This window comes from Myotis davidii, unplaced genomic scaffold (genome assembly GCF_000327345.1).
Source record: "Myotis davidii unplaced genomic scaffold, ASM32734v1 scaffold492, whole genome shotgun sequence".
NCBI classification, from domain to species: Eukaryota; Metazoa; Chordata; class Mammalia; order Chiroptera; family Vespertilionidae; genus Myotis; species Myotis davidii.
Window position 1 is genome coordinate 663,251 of NW_006284473.1, and position 27,133 is coordinate 690,383.

At 38.6% G+C, this 27,133-nt stretch overlaps 1 protein-coding gene across 2 annotated transcripts in view; it reads left to right on the plus strand.

Moving 5' to 3' along the window:
* Positions 1–15,188, plus strand: part of FILIP1L (filamin A interacting protein 1-like) — a 107,863-nt gene extending 92,675 nt beyond the window's left edge. For both annotated transcript variants that reach the window (XM_006754852.2, XM_006754853.2), the window contains one exon: positions 12,056–15,188. In XM_006754852.2, coding sequence (XP_006754915.2) covers positions 12,056–14,852 — 2,797 coding nt within the window. In that variant the 3' untranslated portion in view covers positions 14,853–15,188. The remainder of the gene's footprint in view (positions 1–12,055) is intronic.
* The last annotated feature ends 11,945 nt before the right edge of the window (positions 15,189–27,133 follow it).

Here is a 27,133-nt window from a genome sequence, read left to right on the forward strand (position 1 = left end):
AAAAGTTATTTTTTTATAAAAACATGCTATTTATGTTAACATATAACGGGCTTATTAATGGATTCATGAATATTTTTAAAATACCTTAGTCTGAGCCCTGGCTGGGTGGCTCGGTTGGAGCGTCGTCCCTACACCACAGGGTTGCAGGTTTAATTCCCAGTCAGGGCACATACTCAGGTTGCTGGTTTGATCTCTAGTTGGGATAAGTAAGGGAGGCAACCGATTGCTCTTTCACTCTCACATCAATGTTTCTCTCTCTCTCTCAAATATCCTTGGGTAAAGGTGAAAAAAAGACAGAGAAAAATATCTTAGTCTGAATTTCTAATACAGTAAATATTGATAGATACAATCCACACAATCAAAAGCTCTTTGGAGCCCTAAATAATTTTTTGGAGCCCTCAAGTATTTTTAAGAGTTTAAAGGAGTCATGAGACCAAAAATGTGAGAACTACTCCTCTGGAGCCTTTATAAAAATGCATTGGAATTATCTGCTCATTCTTTCCCAACATCTTACAAAATCTAAAAACAGGAAACCATCCCTTTTTCATCTCATTAGAGCCCCAGCACTAACTATAGTCTTTTGATGTTTGCAAATTAAATGAAATAAACTCCTGCCATATTCATAACACCAAAACTTTAAATTCAAGATCCACACAGTGAATACAGTACAGTATTTGTCTCCCAAAAATAACAGATGAGAAGCTAAACTGACTCTGAAGTTGTTCACCACTTACAGGTTTATTTCTATAGCTAACAGAAACAACACAATGCCATTAATGGCGTGTGGAATTGATTTCATTGCTATATAATCACCCTAAGTTTATACGGGCCAGTTGTCTGAAGAACTGGAAAAGAATCTGGAAAATAGAAACATAATTGATGTGTTACAGTGGTCAGGTTATAGATGAGTATTTCCATTTCAATTTCATTTGCTTTTGATGTAAGGTTGCTTGTGTAATAAACAAACTTATTTGCCCAGCACAGTTCTGAGCTCTTTGGAAAAAATAAAAGAACCACTCCTTTGCAGAAATGAAACAACCAAAGGAGAGTAAGGGGCTAGGATATCGACATTTACCACCAAACTCTCTTCAACACGCAAGCACATACAGTTCTAATGCAGGGATCTGAGTAAATAAGGGTCAGAGATGTTCCAAAAGTCTTGATTTATTCTAGAGGCCAATGTACTTGGAGAATATCAATGGGAAAACCATTTACATCTCATTTTCTTAAATATCTAAAACCATGCACATGGGTAAATATTAGAGCATCGTCTTTAAAAGATGAATAAAATTACTTGGAACAATGCTATAGCATTATCCTTAGGAAGGTATATTTGCTCATTCTTTTACTCATTCAAAAAATATTCATTTAGTGCCCTCTACAGGTAAGAGTTTTGTAGTAGACACTACAGAATAGAAAAAATGAATCAGACATGTGCCCAATTCTTAACAAGCTTATATTTTAGTAAGGTTGATTGTAATGTACAAAAATAAGACAAAAGTAGTGAGAATTATAAATTATTATGGGTATGACTGGCATTATAGCATTTAGGCACACTATATGTTTCATATGTGTGTTATATGATGCATATTACTAACACTCAATGTCTCTTTTACACAGTTGGGAGCTAAAATATATAGTCACACGTGTGCTGATGTGTGTGTAAATACAAACTGAAAAGATCCTCAGAATGTATCATTTGTAATAAAGAGCCAGCATTATAGTTAGTACCAAAGAATATTCAAGATGACAGATGTGATATTTTGAAAAACCAAAGAACTGGTATTGCACATAACAGTGATAAACCACAATATGTTACAACGGTTCTAAGCCATAATAGAAACTCTAGATGAGTGGTTCTCAACCTTCCTACTGCAGCAATCCTTTAATACAGTTCTTCGTGTTGTGGTGACCCCCAACCACAAAATTATTTTCGTTGCTACTTCATAACTGTAATTTTGCTACTGTTATGAATCGTAATGTAAATATCTGATATGCAGGATGTATTTTCATTGTTACAAATTGGACATAATTAAAGCATAGTGATTAGTCACAAAAACAATACGTAATTATATATGTGTTTTCCGATGGTCTTAGGCGACTCCTGTGAAAGGGTCGTTCGACCCAAAAGGGGTCACAACCCACAGGTTGATAACCGCTGCTCTAAAGAAAAGCTGTAATAAGATACTGCTTTAAGCCAGTTTGGATTTAACTACTTCACATTTGCATCCATAAAACCAGCTTCCACAACCTATTTTTATTGGACAGGATTCAGTGAATGTTCCTCTAATCCTGTGGTGTCAGTACTCGAACATGAATATGAGTACTCCAAGACAGTAGTCTTCAATTTGGAGTACACATACCCCTGAGGGCACACAAAAATTTTCCAGAGGTACAAGCATTGAGGAGCTTTCAGGAAACCAATGTCAACGTCTGCATTCACACATGCTTTCCAAGACTGATCTGCCAGAAAACGTGCTCCTGCTCTGAGTTGTTTCTTTTTAACAACCCTTTCAAAATAATCTCCTTACTTAAAACCTTACCAAATGCATCTTCATGGATTGGAAACCCCTCTATGGCACAAAGGGACAACTCTAGAAAGACTTAACTCTGGGAGGGTCCAATGAGAGCAGCTGCAGTTTCAGAACCAACCGCTGGATGGAGCAGTGCCTATTACTTAATCTGGGGAAAACTCAGGGAAGTCCCTGTACCTCATTTCTTTTAGAAATAAAAGATATTTTCACATTTACTTAAGTTGAAAAATGAAGTCAAACTTTTCTTGAGCATCTGATTTGACTGACTGGTTTGGCAATAATTATTTTTAGATTATATGGCAGAGGTTAATATATATCTTTTGGAAGTATTTAACCCTGAATAAAAAAATTCCAGATGCCAGCTTTAAAATGTGTGAAGGGGTACTTAGTTTTTAAAAATTACTTTAGAACAAAGTACTGAAGAGAAATTTTTAAAAATCCAACTTACAATAGCAGCAAAAAGAATAAAATTTTTAGGGATAAATTTAACCAATCTACAGTAAAAAACTGTAAGACACTGATGAAATAAACTGAAGACACAAATAAATGGAAAGATATTCTGTTCATGAATTTGAAGAATTAACATTGTTAAAATGTCTATATTATAAAAAATGATCTACAGGTTCAATGTAATCCCTATCAAAATTCCAATGGCATTTTTCACAGAAATTAAAAAGAATCCCAAAGCAATGTTGAGAAGGAAGAATGAATCTAGAGCAGCCGTGGGCAAACTATGGCCCACAGGCCGGATTCGGCCCGTTTGAAATGAATAAAACTATTGAAAAAAAAGACCATACCCTTTTATGTAAAAAAAAAAAAAAAAAAAAAAAAAAGGACCGTACCCTTTTATGTAATGATGTTTACTTTGAATTTATATTAGTTCACACAAATACTCCATCCATGCTTTTGTTCCAGCCCTCCGGTCCAGTTTAAGAACCCATTGTGGCCCTCGAGTCAAAAACTTTGTCCACCCCTGACCAGAGGCATTACACTGTCCTGATTTTAAACTGTAGAACAAAGCTATAGTAATAAAAATAGTACGGAACTGGAATAAAAACAAATAGACCAATGAAACAGAGTAGAAAACCCAGAAATGAACGCATCCATATATAGTCAATTAATTTTCAACAAAGGAGCCAAGAATATGCAATGGGGAAAGGACAGTCTCTTCAATAAATGTGCTGGGAAAACTAGACATTCACATGCAAAAGAGTGAAACTGGACTTACAACATAAATATGTAAGCTGAAGCTATCTTACATTACACACAAAAATCAACTCAAAATGGACTAAAGGATTGAAACTAAGACCTGAAACTGTAAAACTCATAGAAGAAAACATGGTCTTGGCAATGATTTTTTGGGCTTCATACCCAAAGCAAAGGCAACAAAAACAAATTAAACAACTGAGACTATACCAAAGTAAAAGCTTCTGCACAGCAAAGGAAACCATCAACAAAATAAAAAGGTAGCCTATGGAATGGGAGAACATATTTGCAAACCACATATCTCATAAGGAGTTCATATCCAAAATATACAAGGAACTCACACAACTCAATAGCAAGAAAACAAATAACCCAATGAAAAATGGGCCAAGGACATAAATAGACATTTTCCCAAAGACATAAAAATGGCCAGCAGGTACATGGAAAGGTGCTCAACATCATTAATCATCATGAAAATGTAAATCAAAACCACAATGAGACAGCAATCACACCTGCTGAAATGTCTGTTATCAAAAAGGGATAATAAATGCTAGCAGAGATGTAGAGACAAAGGCATTCTTGTCCACTGTTGGTGGGAATATAAACTGGTACAGTCAATATGGAAAACAGTATGGTAGTTCCTCAACAGAACCACCAAATGACCCAGCAATCCCACTTCTGGGTATATATCCAAAGGAAATACAATCACTGTCTTCAAGAGCTATCTGTACTTCCCCTATTCACCATTATTCACAATAGCCAAGAAAAGGAAACAACTTAAGTGTTCAACAACAGATGAATGGATAAAGAAAATGTGATTTCATGTGTGTGTATGTATATGTATATATAATGTAATATTATTCAGCCATTAAAAAAAAAACTTGATATTTGCAACAGCGTGGAAGAAATTTGGGGGCATTATGCTAAGTGAAGTAAGCCAGGCAGAAAAAGACATGTAGTACATAATATCACTTATATGTGGAACCTAAAAAAAAGAAGTTTAACTCATAGAAACAGAGTAGAATGGTTGCTGTCAGGGGCTAGAGGGGTGGAGTGGGGGAAATAGCATGAGGCTTGTAAAGGGTATAGTTATAAGATGAATCAAGTATGAGGATCTAATGTATGGCATGTGACCACAGTTGACAGTGGTTAAGAGAGTAGAACTTAAGTGTTCTCATATAGACACAAAGAGGTGAACATGTGAGGTGATGGATGTGTTAATTTGGTGGGAATCCTTTCACAATTTATATGTATGTCAACTGGTAATGTTGTGTACTTTAAATATAAGTTTATTTTTTTCAATCATACTACCATAAGCTAAATTTAAAAAGTAGATAATGTGCTAAAGTGCCGCAATAACTCTTCTAGTTGTACATAATAAAATAATTATTTTAGGAGAGGTAAGAACAAACATTTGAAAACCATTGCTCTATGAGATATGAACTAAGAAGAATGCAAGCACAATGATGAGAATTAAGTTGACAGTTTTTCTATTATAGAAAGTGTTCCTTGAAAAAGACACTTTGTATCTGGATTAGGTCCATGCAATTGTTTTTGTTCTTTGTTGGAAAGGCAAAGTAGTATGCAGAAATAGCACAACTTTGCCCTTCCTGACCTTTCTGACCCTCAATTTTCATAGCTGTCAAATAGAGATAATGATCCCAAGCTATAACAGTGGTTCTCAACCTTCTGGCCCTTTAAATACAGTTCCTCATGTTGTGACCCAACCATAAAATTATTTTTGTTGCTACTTCATAACTGTAATGTTGCTACTGTTAGGAATCGTAATGTAAATATCTGATATGCAGGATGGTCTTAGGCGACCCCTGTGAAAGGGTTGTTTGGCCACCAAAGGGGTTGCGACCCACAGGTTGAGAATCGCTGCTCTATAAGCTTACCATGAGAATTAGAACCAATAGATATACTGATATAGTTTACTGCTTAGCAACACATCAGTGACACTAAATAAAAAATGGAAGTTATTATATGGTCTCCAAATTTTAGTCTTTGGACTGATTAAGGAAAATCATCACAAATTGGAACTAAAATTTACTGCCTTTTTTAGGTGAAAATGTAACTACTGAACAACCACCTATGCTGCATAGCTCAGTCATTTTTCCAGTAATGTGAACAGATGTTAACTAATTTAGTCATGATGTTCTCTGTGAAAAAAATGAATGGCCCTGTAGGTCAGGAATATAGGCTATGTTCACACATTGGGGTACGGTCCTATATAATAAAAGGGTAATATGCAAATCAACCGAACAGTGGAATGACCGGTCACTGTGACGCGCACTGACCACCAAGGGGCAGATGCTCAATGCAGGAGTTGCCTCCTGGTGGTCAGTGCACTCCCACAGCGGGAGTGCTGTTCAGGCAAGCGCAGCAGTGGTGGCAGGAGCCCCTCTCACTTCTGTGGCAGCACTAAGGATGTCCGACTGTGGCTTATATATCCTCCAGAGGGCTCTGGGACTGCTAAAGGGTGCAGGCTGGGCTGAGGGACCCCCCCAAGTGCACGATTTTCTTGTACTGGGCCTCTAGTCAATAATGAACAACTGGCTAAGTTAACATTCAGCCAGAATACCATTTCCAGAAAATAAACATGTAAACAGTAAAGCAGGAGTAGGGAACCTTTTTTCTGCCAAGGGCCATTTGTATATTTATAACATCATTTGCGGGCCATACAAAATTATCAACTTAAAAATGAACCTGCTGTATTTGGTCATACATTTAATTAACTCACCCCAAATGCCTTGGCAGGGCCAGACCAAATAATTTTGCGGGCCTTATATGGCCTGTGGGCTAGACTTTCCCCACCCCTGCAATAAAGCCTTCCTACGCGTAGTCAATCCTGGCATCATCACCTGGTAGCTTGTTATAATACAAAATTTGAGGCCCATCCCTACCTACTGAATTGGAATCTGAAGTTTAACAAGGTTCCCAGGTGATTCAAATGCACCTTAACCTGTGAGAAGCACGAGAAGCACTACGTAAAGAACAGGCCCTTCACAGGGAACGTACAATCACCAGGTGTATATGTAATTCAGGTGGGAACTTTCTGTTGCATCTGTTTAATTAAAGCTGAGTAAGGCAGGACAATGGAAACTGTAACTTCTAATTGCAGACTGACATATACACACACACCCTAAATCAGTGGTTCTCAGCTGGGGACCAATGCCCCCTCCCCCGACCCCGAAGACATTGGGCAATGTCTGAAGATATTTTTGGTTGCCACAACTGGGCTGCTAATGGCATCTACTGAGTAGAGCAGTGATGGCGAACCTTTTGAGCTCGGCATATCAGCATTTTGAAAAACCCTAACTTAACTCTGGTGCCGTGTCACATATAGAAATTTTTTGATAACTGCAACCATAGTAAAACAGAGACATATTTTTGATATTTATTTTATATATTTAAATACCATTTAACAAAGAAAAATCAACCAAAAAAATGAGTTCTCATGTCACCTCTGACACGTGTGTCATAGGTTCACCATCACTGGAGTAGACCCTCAACTTCACACCCTCCTTACCCAAAAGACACCAATAGTCTATACCTTCATTGTCCATAACCCTTGTCTGCATTTTCAAAAATCTAAAAACCACACAAAATTTTTGCTAAATTGTGGCAGCAAAGCTTTTTGTCTTAACTTATTTAGATACTAGAGGCCTGGTGCATGAATTTGTGGTGGGGGGGGGTCTTGTCCCTCAGCCCGGCCTGTGCCCTCTCGCAATCCGGGACCCTTCAGGGGATGTCTGTCTGCCGATTTCGGCCTGATCCCACAGGCCAGGCTGAGGGACCCCACTGGTACACAAATCCATGCACCAGACCTCTAGTATACTTTGCAGGGAGGCCACGGGAGATTGGCTGTGGCAGCACACTGACCATCAGGAGGCAGCCCCTGCATTGAGCGTTTGCCCCTGGGTGGTCAGTGCATGTCATAGTGACCGGTCATTAGGTCGCTTAGGCTTTCATATATATAGACGAGAGGCCCATCCGTGCACCGGTGGGGTCCCTCGACCTGGCCTGCGGGATCAGTGGACCTCCACACCACTGTAGCCCGGCCTTACCTGTCAGCTTGTCGGGCTCCAGCCCACTATCCGTGTCAATCCCGCACAGCATGAAGGAGCCTGCGAAGTAGCAGGCAATGGGAAGGAGCCCAAGTCCGGTCTGGGCACCGCTCCCGCTCATCCCGGCCCCGCTGCATCTGCTGCCGCCACCGCCACTCAGGCGCACAGGGTGAGTGTCCACAGGAGAGGCTTGCGCCACCGCAGCTGCACTCGCCAGCCCTCAGCCTGGCATCTGGCGCCCATTGGTCAGCTGAGCAGCACTCCCATTGTAGGAGCACACTGACCACCAAGGGGCAGCTTCTGCATTGAGCGTCTGCCCCTTGGTGGTCAGTGCGCATCATAGCTACCAGCCGGTATCTGGTCGTCCAGTCACTTAGGCTTTTATATATATACTGGGTGGATGCTCCTAACTGCCTTTCTAAAATTTGAAAACTTTATCATTTTGAAAACATTTGACTTCAAAAGTTTTGGACAATGATTGTGGACCTTAAATGACTAAATTACAGTCAATACTCAGCAAATATTTGCTGAAAACATTCATCTATTTATATCTGAAAGACAAAAAAAATACTCCTAGTCAAATGTGTGTGCACATGTGTATATAAACACTTATATATTCATGCACATACACATAGATATCCCTGAATTAGTAGTTAGCAGTGTGACAATTAGCTTCCTTGTTTAGGACACCGCATACAACAGGCAAGGCTTGCAGCTTCAAATTCTATAAAGACAAGATAACGTTGCAAAGAAACACTTTTCTCCAAGAATGTAATATCTCCTGGATATAAAGCAAGAAACAGTGGATGATTTAGGGTAAGCCCATTCACTATATCAGAGGAAGTGCTAATTCCAATACTAGCAGCATAACCACTTTTCTGTTTGTCTCTGTCTCTCCATCAATCTCTCTCTCATACATATATACAATCCACAATGTATAATAGCATTACAAGCACCTGACTGGTTCTGAAAGGTTTATATCACTGGTTGCCTGTCCTAAATGATGTTTGGGGGCATAATTCTTTCCGTGTATAAACTCCTATTTCTGTCCTGGACACGCTTAACCTGCTTAACCAACTAGCTTGTTTACTGTCATATGGACTAGCCCAGGGAAATAGCAGGTTGTTAGAAAGAAAGTAGTAGGAAAACACTGGGAGCAAATGTATTCAAATCAACATTTTTATTGCCTACCTTATAAGATGGGGCTTGGGAATATCTAATTTCCAGAAACCATAAAAATATAGATGAGTTTGCACCATGAGGAAAAACATGCATCATGCTTGCTGCTGAAAATCCTGGAAACATTTGAAACTTCTTCAAAATTCTTTCTGCCTGTCATGGCACTGCCAAGATTCACTAATAGCAATTCAATATTAATGGCCTTTTCATTACACTGAAAAATAATCTTCCCTCCTTTATATCCTAAGGAAACACACCTCCTTCTCATGAAAATGAAATAACATGGTATTATTTAATAAGTTGAATATAAATCTTGAAAAGTTTTTTTTTAATTGTTCTCTAATAACACTCTAAGAAATGAGATGTAGAAGGGGAAAATATTTTGCTGCAGTTATCCTCAGCACATTATTTAACATGATTCCAATGCTAAGGTAGGAGGAAGAAACACTTTGCCAAAGTCTCTGTAACTATTTCATCACCAAAGCAATTTACCCATGGGTTCTGCCACTGGGTTGTAAAGTCCCAGGACCAGTCAGGAAGGAGCCGCCATGTTTCTCTTCTCAGGCTCCCAGGTATCTGAAGCAGGGAGAGGGACAGGGCTGAAAGCCATGGCAAACCTCTTGCCAAGACTGGATGAGATCATCATCAGCCCCACCCCAGCATCCAGCCCAGCTTCTTCAGAATTTCACAGGCTACAGCCCTTGATCCAGCCTCCTGTCAGATTCTCAAAACAGGAAAAACTAAAAGTGGGTCTCTCCCCACAAAAAAGCTTGGGAACTCTTACATTATACAATTATTTTAAACATGTTCCTTTTGTGTAGGGTAATTACAGTTAGGATCTCAAAAAAAACCTCTTATTTCCAAGAAGCCTATCCCAAATTAGTTTAAATGTCCTCTCAGATCCTTAAACAACTCTCAAAAAAAAATTCTCTGGCAAGGATTAAAGACATGCATTGAATAATTAACTCATTCTTAATAGAAAAGATATGTTAAAATATTATGCCCTAACCAGTGTGGCTCAATGGATAGAGCGTCGGCCTGCAGACTCAAGGGTCCCAGGTTCAATTCTGGTCAAGGGCATGTACCTTAGTTGCGGACACATACCCAGTAGGGAGTGTCCAGGAGGCAGCTAATTGACGTTTCTAACTCTCTATCCCTCTCCCTTCCTCTCTGTAAAAAAATCAATAAAATATATATTTTTTAAATTTTTAAAATATTATGTGCCTGGATGGGTAGCTCAGTTGGTAGAGTGTTGTCCTGATTCGCTAAGGTTGTGGGTTTGATCCCCATACAAGAATCAACCAATGAATGCATAAATAATGGTACAACAAATCTCCTTCTCTCTCTAAAAGTCAATAAATAATAAAATCAAAATGTTATGCACTCTTCATGCTTGACCAGAAAACAAATATTTATAACTTTTCATCCATGACAAGTATTTTAGTTAAATTCTTCTTCAGGGATCCCATTCTATTTTAGCTTCTATATAACAATACTTCAAAGCTATAATTACACCTCTTATAATCAGCCCATTGCCAGTGTAATTAAGAGTGCCACAAATTTAAAACTGTGAGCTTATTACTGAGGAAAACAGTGTGTGGAAGAGATAGTTTATTTCATGTAAAATGCCCTCCTGTTATGCCAACACATTTAAAATGTTAAAAAAAATACTACAATAGAATCATTTTAAAGAGAGGATCATTATGTTTCTGATAATAGAGTTTTTCCTCTATCATTTCTAGTATCTAAATCTCATCAATAAGCTCTTTCCTATTAAACCAGTGGTTCTCAACCTTCTGGCCCTTTAAATACAGTTCCTCATGTTGTGACCCAACCATAAAATTATTTTTGTTGCTACTTCATAACTAATGTTACTACTGTTATGAATCGTAATGTAAATATCTGATATGCAGGATGGTCTTAGGCGACCCCTGTGAAAGGGTCGTTCGAGCGCCAATGGGGTCGCGACCCACAGCTTGAGAACCACTGTATTAAACCCTGTGCTCTTGCCATATGTTATAAAAACTCTAAACCCCTTCAGATGCCTCTTATTTCCCCCTCATTCAACTACCATCCACTATGGGAACAAAGATATATGTGAAGTGATTTCTGGCACAGTGTCATGCTAGTGTAAACGGAGTTTTAATTGGCAGAGAAGTCCATCAGTGAATAAAATTATATCTTAACTATAAATCAGGAAGTTGAGCACCAGACATTAATGTACATGTATTGTAATGGTTCAAGCAAACCATCTGATAAATATAATAATAACCACATTAATAAAAAAGAACAGTAATAATGAACACTTATCAAATGCTTACTATGTGCCAGCACTATGACAATCTTAACACAAATTACCTCATTTAATTTTCAAATGATCCCTGAGATAATACAATGATTGCCTCCAGTTTTCATATGAGGAAACTGAAGCTCAGAGATGTTAAATTACTGTCCAGATTAATTAGCTGTAAGAGGAGGGCCAGTCTTGAAGCCAAGTCCAACCGAATCACAAACTTGTGCCTGTTTTTATTGCCTCCAGGTGAGACTAAGAGGAAGCTGAGAAGTAGTTTATAATTGGACTAGAGGCCCAATGCACAAAATTTGTGCAAGAGTAGGCCTTCCTTCCCCCGGCTGCCGGCACCGGCTTCCCTCTGGCACCCAAGACCAGGGCTTCCCTCCAACCGCTGGCAGGCACCCACAGCCCTGGCTTTATCCGGAAGGTCGTCCAGAAGGATGTCTGGTCGAATTAGCATATTATGCTTTTATTATTATAGATTGTAAACTACACAAGCAATTTAACCCAAATATTCTTGCCCTTACTCTTCTAATAAGGCTCCTGGTGAACTGCAATTGTTACCAGTCAATGACGGGTAGGGGGGTTGGGGTCAGTGAAAGCAGAAAAGCAAGATCACTATCAAGATTCTCCTCCCCCATCAAATTCAGGAATTCCTTTCTGTATTCTGTAAGAGATAATACATTCTTCTAAATTCCATAAACATTTAATCAGAGCTGATAAGTTAATTAAGGCACCAGTCACAAAATCCAATGCACTCTTCTTGTGTTTTTCAGATTAAAGAAGCTGATTGACCAAGAAACAGAATCCCAGGAGAAAAAGGAGCAGGAAAAGGAGAAGAGGGTCACCGCCTTGAAAGAGGAGTTGACCAAACTGAAGTCTTTTGCTTTGATGGTGGTAGATGAACAACAAAGGCTGACAGCACAGCTTGCCCTTCAAAGACAAAAAATCCGAGACCTAACCACAAGTACGAAGGAAACACATGCTAAACTAGCCCTTGCTGAAGCCAGAGTTCAGGAAGAAGAGCAGAAGGCAACCAGACTAGAGAAAGAACTGCAAACGCAGACCACAAAGTTTCACCGGAACCAAGAAACAATTATGGCGAAGCTCACCAATGAGGACAGCCAAAATCGCCAGCTTCGCCAAAAGCTGGCAGCACTCAGCCGGCAAATTGATGAGTTAGAAGAAACGAACAGATCTTTACGAAAAGCAGAAGAGGAGCTCCAAGATATAAAAGAAAAAATCAACAAGGGAGAATATGGAAACTCTGGTATCTTGGCCGAGGTGGAGGAGCTCAGGAAACGAGTGCTAGAAATGGAAGGGAAGGATGAAGAGCTCATAAAAATGGAGGAGCAGTGCAGAGATCTCAATAAGAGGCTCGAAAAGGAAACATCACAGAGTAGAGACTTTAAACTCGAGGTTGAAAAACTCAATAAAAGGATTATGGCTCTGGAAAAATTAGAAGATGCATTCAACAAAAGCAAACAAGAATGTTACTCTCTGAAATGCAACTTAGAAAAAGAAAGGATGACTACAAAGCAGTTGTCTCAAGAACTGGAGAGTTTAAAAGTAAGGATCAAAGAGCTAGAAGCCATTGAAAATCGGCTGGAAAAGACAGAATTCACCCTAAAAGAAGATTTAACCAAACTGAAAACATTAACTGTGATGCTAGTAGATGAACGGAAAACAATGAGTGAAAAATTAAAGCAAACTGAAGATAAGTTACAAGCTGCTGCTTCTCAGCTTCAAGTGGAGCAAAATAAAGTGACAACGGTTACTGAGAAGTTAATTGAGGAAACTAAAAGGGCACTGAAGTCCAAAACTGATGTGGAAGAAAAAATGTACAGTATAACCAAGGAGAGAGATGATTTAAAAAACAAATTGAAAGCAGAAGAGGAGAAAGGAAATGACCTTCTGTCCAAAGTTAATATATTGAAAAATAGACTTCAATCATTGGAAGCAGTTGAGAAAGATTTCCTAAAAAACAATTTAAATCAAGATTCTGGTAAGTCCACAACAACATTACACCAAGAAAACAATAAGATTAAAGAGCTCTCTCAAGAAGTAGAAAAACTGAGACTGAAGTTAAAGGATATGAAAGCCATTGAGGATGACCTCATGAAAACAGAAGATGAATACGAGACTCTAGAACGAAGGTATGCTAATGAACGAGACAAAGCTCAATTTTTATCTGAAGAGCTGGAACATGTTAAAATGGAACTTGCCAAGTACCAGTTGGCAGAAAAGACAGAGTCTAGCCATGAACAATGGCTTTTCAAAAGGCTTCAAGAAGAAGAAGCTAAATCAGGGCATCTCTCAAGAGAAGTGGAGGCACTGAAAGAGAAAATTCATGAATACATGGCAACTGAGGACCTGATATGTCACCTCCAGGGAGACCATTCAGTCCTGCAAAAGAAACTCAATCAACAAGAAAACAGGAACAGAGATTTAGGAAGAGAGATTGAAAACCTCACTAAAGAGTTAGAGAGGTACCGGCATTTCAGTAAGAGTCTACGGCCTAGTCTCAATGGAAGAAAAATCTCTGACCCTCAAGTGTTTTCTAAAGAAGTTCAAACAGAAGCAGCAGACAATGAACCGCCTGATTACAAGAGTCTCATTCCTCTGGAACGGGCAGTCATCAATGGTCAGTTTTATGAGGAGAGTGAGGACCAGGAAGAGGATCCGAATGAGGAGGAATCTGTGCTGTCCTTCAAGTGCAACTCATCTACTCCCTGTCCTATTAACAGGAAGCTATGGATTCCTTGGATGAAATCCAAGGAGGGCCATCCTCAGAATGGAAAAATACAAACTAAACCCAATGGCAACTTTGTACAACCTGGAGATCTAGTCCTAAGCCACACACCTGGGCAGCCACTTCATATAAAGGTTACTCCAGACCATATCCAAAACACAGCCACTCTTGAAATCACAAGTCCAACCACAGAGAGTCCTCACTCTTACACAAGCACTGCAGTGATACCAAACTGTGGCACCCCAAAGCAAAGGATAACTATCCTCCAGAACGCCTCCATAACACCAGTGAAATCCAAAACCTCTGCCGAAGGCCTCATGAATTTAGAGCAAGGCATGTCCCCAATTACCATGGCAGCCTTTGCTAGAGCACAGACCCCAGAGTCTTGTGGTTCCATAACTCCAGAAAGGACAATGTCACCTATTCAGGTTTTGGCTGTGACTGGTTCAGCGAGCTCTCCTGAGCAGGGACGCTCCCCAGAGCCACTAGAAATCAGTGCCAAGCACGCAATTTTCAGAGTCTCTCCAGACAGGCAGTCATCATGGCAGTTTCAACGTTCAAACAGTAATAGCTCAAGTGTGATAACTACTGAGGATAATAAAATCCACATTCACTTAGGAAGTCCTTACATGCAAGCTGTAGCCAGCCCCGTGAGACCTGCCAGTCCTTCAACACCACCGCAGGATAACCGAACTCAAGGCATAACTAATGGGGCACTAAACAAAACAACCAATAAAGTCACCAGCAGTATTACTATCACACCAACAGCCACACCTCTTCCTCGACAATCACAAATTACAGTAAGTAATATATATAACTGACCCTCATCCAGTCTATACTGATATTATTGCAAGGAACTCAGTCTTCTTTAATTATCCTCCACATCCCCCAAAGACTGACTGAACTGGTACTTTGGGAAGGTTTGTGCATGAACTATTCAACAGTACCTGAAACTAACTGTTGCCTGCATAATCATATCAAGTGTGCACTTACTGTATATCTTTTCATTTACATACCTGTATGGAAAATATTTAATCTGCACTTGTATAAATACATCTTTATGTATTTCATTTTCCATAACTCACATTAATTTGATTGCAACTTGTCTTGGTGAAATACCTTAACATTATAAAGCAGTAAATAATTTGTTATTTTTACCATTGCTTGCCGAATTTTCTTTTGGTCATTTTTGTGTTATATTTTTGCATGTACAGAATTTTATTTCCTGTTCATAATGTCTATTAATTCTTCCTTAAAAGAAAAAAAAAGAGCAAACAGAACCTACTTCCCATGTTACAGTCAACTTTTGATCACATATAAAGGCAGAGAAAGTGGTTTAAATCAATAAAACTTTATGATTTCAACTTGAACTATAAGATCTCTCAGGAGCAAACTTAACTTAGTGTTGGAGAGATCTCTCAATATCTTTGGTGCCCAGCACAATGCTTCACACATCTTAGGAACTTAATGTACTGATAATAACTGAATAAAATAATATTAAATAATTTGCTTTTGTGAGCAAATGAGCTGATGGTGAAAGTAAAAAACTTTGAAATGTGATAGGAAGCCAGAAAAAATACATTTGGAAATACAAGTAATAAAAGTTACCTTGACAATCAAGAGTTGACTGTATCTCTACCACAGATGAAAATCTCCATAAAACATATATGTCTACACTCAAACCTAGACCTGGCCACTATGACAAGTACTCTTGAACATGGCTTCAAAGCAAAAATGTCATTTTTATTCCTTCTCCCTATTTGCTTCCTCAAATCATTTGGATTACTTAAGGTAGGTGCTTCCTACCTTGCTTTTAAATGGCTGCCTTTAGAAGCTTACAACTTAACCATGTGTTGTTTTTTTAACTTTTTAACAAGCAAAGAAAAGCCAAGATAGTTACAAACATAAGTTATAGAAAAGGCGTGTTTAACCCCTTCCCCAACAATTTTTTTGTTAAAAACGTTTCTTTTTCAGACTAATTTTTTTATTTTGGTTCTATATAGTATTTTTGATGCTGGTTATGAAAACAGTTTGTAACTCGTCTTCCTATAAACCATATTTTTTTACCATATTTTCTTGGTATACTCGTCGACGACTGAAAAAGAACATTTTGTGAAAACGAGTATACACGTTTCTGCCGGGGAAGGGGTTAAAAAAGATCTTGGAGTGTGTGTGTTGAGGGACGTTTCCTCTGTGATTGTTGTTATGCCATTTATACGGTAGGTGAGAAAGTCTCAACCAAGGCAGCCTAGAAATTCTGGCATCTGGCTCATGGGATCCTCCGAGCTTAATCCATACTTCTATGTCAGAGAGCAGCAGCTTCCAGAGGAAGATTTTAAATTACAAATCTGGTTCCCCAGTCACCTTCCAAAAAATTTCAGACAAAGTAGCTCATTGCCATTTTCCCTTTCCAACTTTGTAACTGTTGATTTACTTTGGTTAATTTTATTGCTAGTTATTGATTTGAAACACAATTCATTTGGACATAAACCGTAAAGATCAAACTGTAAAGATCTTTAAAAGTAAAAGAAATATTTCACAGTTATCCTCCTTTTCCCTGCAAAATCAATTTCATGATAGCCAAGCGAGGAACTGTTGACAGAAACACTTCCATGGTGATGAACTACAACACCAATGCTGTGGGCTTGCATCATCATTAAATAAATTTGGATGAAAGTTTAGGCTGGTGATGAATGAGAAAGCTTCTGTTTAAACTCATGTATCTTGGGAATCAGTAGTGACCCAACTGTATTACAAAATACATGATGGCCTAAATGTTTTGAAACTATTTTTATTTTTAAGTCACCTTAGGCTAAAACTTTAGAAGGAACCTGAATACTTCATTTTACAAAGTATTTCAAAGTAGACATTGATAATGCTGCTGCATAAGATGTTTTTCTAGATAAAAATCAAGAGAGAATACTAGTAACATTTTGAAGGGTACTGATCATAAAATTATGAACGGAAACTAGAAACAATTAAAGGGCATGGTCTTCACAGTGCTTCCCAACCTTTGTCATAAACAGAACACATGTTTCCATGACACTGGCGGAAAATGGGTGAAGAGGCAGAGATGATCAGCCACGGAGTCCTGTCACCCCAAGGTTCTCCTGGCTGCCCCAAATGCTAAAGGGAAAATTCACTCTTGGCATACCTACAACTAAGACAGTTTGAGGATCTCTGGCTATTCATTAGTCCATCCATTTTGTAAGAATTCAATTTTTTATATTATGTTGCCAGAGCAATTCTCTACAATAAAGTTAACATCAAATGTCCTGAGCTCCATGATGATAGTGCACAGATTCCCATTTTATTATCTGTTCCAGATATTAACTATAAGTAGGCTTCCCAAGTGATTAACATTACTGGATTTATTGAGCTTACAAGTCAAATCTCTTGTAGAGATTCCTCTACTGGGAGGATCACTTGGGTATAATAATTCATATTAGTATCAAACTTTAGGACCACTGTTAAGATTAAAACCATAGATTATTAAAAATGATAATAATTAAAGTTTATTGTAAACACAGCATCATTTCTAAGAAAAATAATCTTCTTCCCATTTCTATAAAATCATACCTAAAATGACATTCTAGAGTTTTAGCCTTTCATTTCAAAAATAATTTTATATCTGTGTGTGTGTGTGTGTGTGTGTGGTTACAGAGCTTTCTTTTTCATCCACATACTAGTACAATCACAGAAGAAACTTGAAAACTAGGAAGGAGAAAGTAACACTAAAAAATATTTGTATGAGATATGTAATGATGGAGAGTTATATTCTTGGGGAAAAGAATGCCCAGGAGAGAATTTAAAAAGATACATTGCTTTTATATACATCTGAAAAAATACTATCTTCCTTTCATTGGTCAAAACCCCAGCTTCAGAACCAAGTTTCATTTTTAGTTGCCCCTCCCCCCATCTCTCTAACTTTTTGAGCTGTGGCATCCTATCACAGATTTGAATGATTTTACCACATTCTTCTTTCCATTTAGAGCAATGGCAAAACTTCCCCTCAAGGATTCACTGCTCTTTGGGGGCACTGGTGAAAATAAAATCAGCACCCTTGCTAGAAGGACAATGTGTATTTCCCATAGTTGGATATTTACATATAGAGGAGTCTCTCTATACTTGTTCAAGATGATGATGGGATTCCATAAATTCCACTCATAGGTCTCTGCAACTAAAATTCACAATGCCAAGATGTTTTCTGTGGGGTCTTTATGACATCCAAAGGTTAATTTTACCCTTAGCTTGCACTGTGAGAAGGTCATGAAAGGGATATTTAATTAAAAATTTTTAGATTTGTAGCCTAAGGATTCTATCCTTTTTACTGATTGAAGAATAGCTCCACACAAAAACAAGTAGCTTTGATTCTGTGTCTTTACAAAGCCAGTCTCCTTTGAAACTTGTTAAACAAAGATCTTTAAATTAACAACATTCTAGTTCCCAAAATAATCATAAGAGAAAAGATAATCAGGCAACAATGCCCAAAATATTAAGATCAGCGTTTCTCTAAATAAAATCCAAGAGAATCCGGGATCCCATCCAGAGCTATCAAATCAGAATATTTGAGGGTAGAGGCCTAAGAAGCTGCATTTTTAAAAAGTTCCTCTGCTGATTAGTATGCACCCTAGAGTAGATACTCCATTGTTTTACAAATTCCTATATTGATAAACATTAGTAAATGTGTTCTGACTGTGGTCTCACTCCAGAATGAATCACACCTGGAAGTGTGACTATTCTGCCCTCTAGTGGCGTGTCCTCACGTTTTCTTTTTATTCAAAAGAAACAATTAAAAAAACCAAACCAAACAAAAAAAAATCATTACCATTTTATTGGGTGGGAAGGTTCCCAGTTTTATAACAGTACAAAGCATAGATGCCTGAATCTTTAACTGAGCAGTAGCACACTGTCTGACACCTCCAAGTTGTTTCTTTCTCAGATCCCAGACCCTCAACATAAGCCTACAGCAGTTCTTGGGAATGGTCCAGAACACACATTAAAGAGAGCAGTTTGGATGAACCAAAACAAAGGACTCCATTCACCTCAGGCCACAGTGAAGCAAATGAAGAAAGAGCAAGAAAAACAAGTAGTTCATTAGTTTCCAAACCTTAAACTCCTTTAAAATTCATTTTTATTTAGATTACACTCCAAGCCCTTTCCAATTGATGAACCCTTTTACTCTTAAAGCTCAGTGAAGAAGGATAAATTTTTTGTGCAGTCAGATATATCAGAGCAGAATCCCCCAAAGGCAACACTGTAGGATAAGGAATCCTTGGAGAGTTCAGGAAATTAACTGGCCAACACTTCTAAGTAACTTATAACTCGATAATGAATTAACACTGTTTATATGGCAGCACATACAAATCTGTCAACTTTCCATCAGGACACAAGGTTTTACACTTACAATGGTGCCATAACATTGCACTCTGCCATCGCAATCAGCTACCCTAGTGATGGGATAATCCTCCTACTTGTGTCCTCATTTTAAAATGTCACTTGTTCTTCACAAAATTATTGGTCAAGAGAGATCAAATTTATCTGATTATTTGAGACAATTTTTTGAAAGCCTAAAATTAGTTATATGTGAGTGAATTCTTCCCCCCTCCATCTCATAAACAAAATGGTTCTGTATATTTAAATTTTTGTCTTATTTTTTTTAATTACAGTGTGCATTCAGTATTATTTTGTTTTAGTTTCAGCAGCGTACTGGTTAGACAATAATATACTTTACGAAGTGTTTCTCCTGATATTTCCAGTACCCACCTGGCACCACACATAGTTATTACATTACTGACTATATTTCCTATGCTATAGTTTACATCCCCATGACTTTTGTACCTACCAATCTGTACATCTCCTGTATACTTTTTAAGATTACCTAAGATAGGCTTTTTCTTTTTCACCTCAGAGTTTTGTTTTTTAAAGTTTTGTTTTTGTTTTCACGTTTGGGTAACTAACAATGTAGATAGAGATCCTATAGCCCTACAAAGGCTGCCTCACTCCCTGCCATTCATTACCCCTCTGGAAAGATGGAGTGGGTTTACTAATTGATGTAACATTCATGTATCAGTGACATACACAGTGTCTCAGCACATAGTATCTTCTCTTCAAAGCCTCACATGGATCATGACATACTGATTGCCTACCTCCTACCCAGGTATTATGGAAACAAAAGATTCACTATCCTTGAAGAGCTTATTAATTTGGGCAAGGAAGAGACAAGAAATAGGAGTATCAGATAATATTTAATCAAGTGACAAACTAAATTTCCTACAATAATCTAGAGATTAGGGGACTATAGTAGATTAACAAGGCTTCAAAGAGCAATTAAGACTTGAAGCTGAGGAAAGAAAGACTTAGGTAAGTGGAGTGATTGGAGGGAGAGAACATTTGAGGCAAGCAAACAGAAGATCAGGTTCCAATTGGTGCCTTTCCAAAAAAGATTTGTTTTCTTCTAAGAGTCTATGAATTAATGTCCTTTACTCCTCACCAGAGCAAAGTTTCTCAAGCTCAGGAATCTAACAGTTTGGGTCTGATGATTCTTTGTTGTGGGGGAAGTCATGTACATTGCAGGATGTTGAGGAGCATTCTTGGCTTCCACCCAGTGACTAGATGCTAAGTCACATTCCCCAAATGTGACAAACAAAAATGTCTCCCGACATAGCCATATGTCTCGGGCAAATTTGGCCCTAGTTGAGAACCACTGCATTAGAGAGATGAATAAACTGTCTCTATGAGCCAGTTTCTCCTTTACATTACTTGCTGTGAAAAAAATTTAACAGATCACTTAAAAACTGTTATGTCTGGTGTGTAGAGATGGGCATCTTGAATTGAATCTGACAAAACAAGCCTCAAAGCAACTTTAAAAATCTGCACTGAAGACTGTAGTTGCATAAAGACTGTTTCCACTCACTTGACAGATCATGTGAATATTTAAACATTTATATTTGTATTAATATCTTATATCTTTGTCTCTTTCAAAGATACCATATTATAAACTAGAGTTTTTGGACAAGCTTTCCATTCTCACATGCCTCTGGGAGAAATAAAGGGAAGTCTTGACAATCAATAATCTTTGTGTTAAAGGAGGGAAAAAAAAAAGGAGGATTGTCAAGAACTTAAGAAATAACTCCCTTTACTGTTTAAACCTCTCTAAAGACTCCTCTCTGAGGAGTTTCAATTCCCTCTGTATTAGTGTAAAACCACCACAGGCACAAATGTCTTCTGTTAGGATACAAGTTTTCTTCATTCCTGAACAAGTCACCTCCAAGATTAAACTGACAAATATTTATCATGTACCTAATGTTACTCACTGCTATGCTGGACAGCTGTGCAGATGTAAGATTTAGAATCTAAGGTGGGAGTTGAGGACAACCTTAAAAGGTAATTAAGAGCACAACACAGAAAAGGAATTCTACAGCTAGTAAGCACTATAGTAATTTAGAGCAGGTTGCTCTGGGGCACGGTTTGTGGGTTAGATTTCAGAAACAGATAATATTTGAGCAGGACTAGGGAATGAAGAAGACTAGGAAAGAGGACAAAACGTATTCCTGGAAGATGCCCACAAGAGCAGAGGTGTGAGGGCAAGGCAGGAGAACAGGAAATCAACACTCAAGGAACTATGAGCCCTGCAATGTGGCTGAAGTTGAGATGCTTGGGGAAGGGGTAAGGCTTGCAGGGCATAGTTCTGTCAGATTGTGAAGGCCTTGATACAGTGCTAGGGAATGTTCTGTGTCCTCAGAGAAGGCTTCTGAGTAGTGAGACCACATAACAAAAAGGAGAAAACTAATCCTTTATACAATGTTAGTTTATTTCCCAACAATCCTATAATCGGGGCTTTATCACAATTTTAAACATAAAGAAATTAAAATTCTGAGAGATTAGGAAAATTGCTCCAGGTTGTTAGTATGTGACAAAAAACAGATATGAAAACAGGTCAAACTCCATTGTCCCATTCTCTTTCACTGGCAAAACTGCTTTAGTGCAAGGGGGAAGAATACAATGAATTGCATTTAATCCTCTCCACTACCTATGGGGCAGACAAGTTGCCTAACATTACCTCCCTGCACTCTGCCTCACAAGCCTGCCACATTAGCCAGAACACTCGAATGCCCCTAAAGACATGCAGGGCTTTTCCTCCCTTCTCCCCACTGCTCCACAGGGATAGAATTCTCATCCAGGAAGGGAGAGGGAGAGAGAGAGATAGAAACATCAATGATGAAAAAGAATCATTGATAGGCTGCCTCCACAGGCCCCATATTGGGGATCAAGCCCGCAACCCAGGCATGTGCCCTGACTGAGAATCAAACCATGACATCCTGGTTCATAGGTCCAAACTCAACCGCTGAGTCATGCCAGCCGGGCTCATCTGTCATTAAGTTACCCACACTGAAAGGTCTGGCTCAGGCCTCACCTCTTCTGAAACATTCCATGATCACCACAGCCAAGAGTGACCTGCCTCCCTTCCAACTCCTCCTATCCCCCAAGGACACTGTTAGGGTAACAAGAGATAATCAATGTGAGAGGCCAAGCTCCACACAAATGGGCAGGCATAGGGAAGACTGACCTGGGGATAGGAGAAGGGAGAAACCATGACCAAGAAAAAGTGTTAAGTCCTCACTGTTGGGAGACTCTTTACTCAGCACTAGAGCTACAGTCAAAGTCCACTCTATTCTAAAGATTCTCTAAGCAAAGGCACAAATGAAGAATGAACTTGGACAGTCTATCAACATGTGCAGAGCAGAAGGACCTGATGGGCCTTAGAGATGGCTGGAAAGAAAAGCAACAGAAATGACTGAAGGTGATCCATAGAAGGAGCATGACGGCCACACGTATCAAAGCTTAGAAGGCCGGGTCCACCTTAACAGTCCTGACACAGATGCAGGACCACCAGAAAAGGCAATCAAGGGATCAAGGTCCAGTCATCATAAAGATAAGTACCATCAGCTAAGCCCAGAGATGCTGGGACTACTGGTTTTGTAGAAGCCTAGAAAATTTTCCTAGATGGTATAACCTAATTTCTCAAGTAACATCATAACTTATAAAAAAGGACAGATAGTCCCAAAATCACGGGGGGGAAAAAGCGTGTATTTTCCCAGCTCAGGGAGAGAAGTGTTGGGGTTCAGCCTTGTCAGCTTCCAAATTCTGCTTCCAATTCAGGATTAAAATAGTTGTAAACCAAGGAAGCATCTCAAATAGAAGTGCTGTTTTAGAGTCAAGTCTTTACGTTGTTCTTCAATGTATCTCTTATAACAATTAAATGCATATCATCTGCTTCAATGCAGCCACTTTTCAAACAACTCAAAGAAATTCCTCAAGAATGAATTACTATCCTTCACTATTAGTTCACTATTAGTGAGTTGATTGGTTTTTTTTCTCCTCTAAAAAAACAAAACACAGAGCTATTCCTTTTCTGTTCTTAGCCTTCTAAAGGAATTAATTGACATCAGTCAGTTCTAAAGCCTCAGAAAAGTATAATTTCATAGAAAGGAGTTAACAACTGCAACCGATTCCTAAAGGGCCCATAACATAAGAAACATTTAAACACCTGACAGGGCAAGAGGGACGAGGTCAGTGGATAGGGATCATACTGAGAAGGATGACATCTTTCATAGTGATGACAGAAGCAGCACAATATTTTTATATAAATTTTTTTCTGATTATAAAATTAATACATATTTGTTACAAAAATTTTGGAAAATTTAAATGCTTCCAGTACTGCTGATTTCAGCTTCTAAAAAGGGTAATGAGAGGACTAGGGAGAACAATGGACAATTATTACTATTTTTTTAGGCCAACCTATCAACTATGGTGGCCCTATTCCAGGTTTTCTCAGACTACTAGTGAGGAAGGAAATGTGCTAAAGGGGCCATCCTGTCCTTACTGAACACCTCTGGGACCAAGAAGTGGCAGATCCCCCCCACAGAGTACAAGTTTATGTAAGCTGTCTGCTTGGACCAGACACAATGGACAAGGGGCTAGCCTGGTCACTGGAAGAGAGGGACAGGATTTCCTTTTCCCCATCTAGCCAATCAATGCTTGGATAATGATTCAATCACTGTGCATTGTTCAAGTGCTGGAAAGAAATGCCTCCTTAGGAGGCACTAATTACACTCTTATCAGTTAATAAGATCAATGGCCTTGTGTAGGGGATGTGGGCATAGAATAGGGCCAGACAAAACTCAACTCTCAGACTCCAGTTAGGATGTAAAAGTACCTGTGGTGGGAAAAGAGACCAGTGATAGGTGAGGAAGAATTACAATTACATTTTCTCCCTGGGCTGTCTCTGCCACTTAAATGGTATCAACAATTTCTCTATGATGATTCTCAAAGCAACATCTTCAAATTTTCAATGCCTACGAAACGATCCTACATGGAATGTCCAATCACACTTCAAGCTAAGTGTGTGCTCATGCTGCAGTACCCTGTTGCTCTTTCTATGCCCTTCTCCTCTGACTTGTGCCCTCAGTACAGATGGTACTATAAGACAGTTAATCTACTACATTTAACCCCTCACCTCTCTAATCCAACCTTTACTAATGTCATTAGTGATCTTTCTACAACACTGTTTTGATCATGGCAATTCTCCAGTCTCCCCCAAAACATCTTAGCACTTATAGTACCTACGTGCCCAAAGTCCAAACCTTCTACCAGGCCTCCATCTCTCACCTCATCTTCCTTTGAAACATATCCTGCACTCTCACCAGCACATGGTACTGACCATCCTTGCAAATACTATCATGCTTTCTTACCCTTACCTTTGCTTATGCTGTTCCAAGGGCTGGAATGCTCTTCTCTTTGTTCCTCATATTGAAGAAACTATACTTCTACCTCAAGTACCATTTACTCTGGAAAACCTTATTTTTTTTTTACAATCTTCCTCTGAGTGTCCAAAATACTTCTCTCTGTGCCTCTATTATAGCACTTCATTTTGTCTCTTATAATTCTTTTTTGTCTCTCCTATACTATAATTTAAGAGTAAGAATCAGCTAACATTTATTTTTGAAATTCTCATATCAATTTTTCTCTAAATGCAATCACTGATCACCTTTATCAGAATCACTTAGGACTCTGCAGATTTCCAATGCCGGAAATCTGCATCTTACCAAGCCTCCTGGGTCATTCTTGGGGCATATAATGTTTCAGAACCAGTCTTACTCAGAGCTTATATACTGCTGGTCGTAAGTGCTCAACAAAGGCGCACATGCTAACAACACATCTACGGCAGACTAGCATTTATTTGTTCTTTTCACAGAATCACAGTGTTAGAGCCAAAGGACTTTATAAGTGGTACAGCTGCTTCATTTCTCAAACAATTCAAGGATAGGAAAAGGCAGGAAAAAGTAGAAAATACTCTTTAGGGGAACTCTAAAAAAGAAAGACTCACAATGCTCAGACTAAGTAGAATAAGGAGGTAAAGAATGTGTGACAGTATCCTTTTCTCGGCCAGAGGTGGTTAAAAACAAAGCCCAGGAATTGGACTGCTTGTTCAGCTGCCTCAACTACTAGGCTTAGTAGCATATCACCAATAATTTATTGAAGAGAGGAAGAAGAAGGGGTAGAGAAGAAAAACAAGAAAGGTAAAATAACCAGAAAAGTTATGAATATGATCAGAAATAGGCACCTTAAGAAGAGATATGAGGAAAAAAGACAAAGATGATAATAATATTGACATTAGTAACAACTAGCACTTATCTGGCACTTTGGATGTGCCAGGGCCTTTCCTACACAATATCTCCCCAAAGAATTTGCAATAGGTATTCTAATCCCAAGATACAGACTACAGATGAGGAAACTGAGGTCTGCAAAGCTAAACTGGCTTATTCAAGCAAGGACACTCAACTAGTTGCTGCCAGAACTAGAATGAAGGACCAAGTTTGGCTCTGCACCCTGTGATCTAGCCACTAACCCACGGCTGTTGTAAAATGTAAGCCTGCAAATGATTTTAAAAATTTATATGGATACAAATAAGGGGGAAAAATAAGGGGGAAGATACAAAAAAAAATCTAAAATGAAAAACCTGGCAGATGAATAAAAGGAAAGGGGATAAACAAGGAAGACATTTTAAGGTTAGTATATTTTATTTTAACCTACTATTTCTACATGTGATGCTATGTGTCTGGGCACAAAATGGAAGCAACTGGAGTTAGGAACGATTTTTCCAAAACTGTATTTCAATACTTATTGTTGGATTGCCCTCACTGCCCATGGTGTAATTACCACAGACAGGTTGGGAGGTGAATAGATATAACCACAAACCATGTCACATTATTTTAAAAAGGCATCAATTTCCCCTAACTTTCACCTCAGAAAGTAGACAACTCTTTAATATAAATCATAGCACTGCAACAATATTTAAAACCAAATGTTCTCTCACAGAGGTTAATGGGAACAAACTAATCAAAGTACACAGTTTCCTTTTGAACAACCTCTTGCCATATAAAACTATAAAATCTTTAGTGATAAAGTTTTACTGTATAGTGAGGAAATTCTTAGAAAATCAAGAGAAAAGAAACCAAAGCAGCACATAAAATTCTGGGCTATCTGCCAGAATTCATTATCTGTTATTTCCCCTTCACTCCCCTTCAAATTAGCAGTGATTTATCAAACAATACAAAAGACAAAAGAAAGGAGAAAAATAACATTTCAAAGATATTTTTCTCCAGTTTATATTTCCTTCTTTTCATTACCATATCCATCATCATTATTTAGGCACTTTCCCATTAAACAGAGATTAAAAAAACACACACAAAAGACTGTCATTCTGATAACATCCAGCTTTGACTGCGCATTCCATAACAGGGTCCCCGGGGGAGTCAGGTGGCCCTGAATCTGCCCCTCCCCTGCATCACCCCAATAACCACAGATCAAAATGATCTGAGGTCTTTAGGAGTTTTGAGCCTTTGAATCTCTGGAGCTACAGTTGTAATGAGGGTTCTGCAGTCCCTGGTGTTAAGAACACTCCTGAGGGTACACTGCTTACTTAAACAATATGTTGCAAATATGTCTCTAAAAAGTTCAAAGAGCTTACAAAATTCATTTCATTTAGAAAAAAGGAAATATCCTGACTCCAGCTGTCTAACTAGGACCTGATATCCCA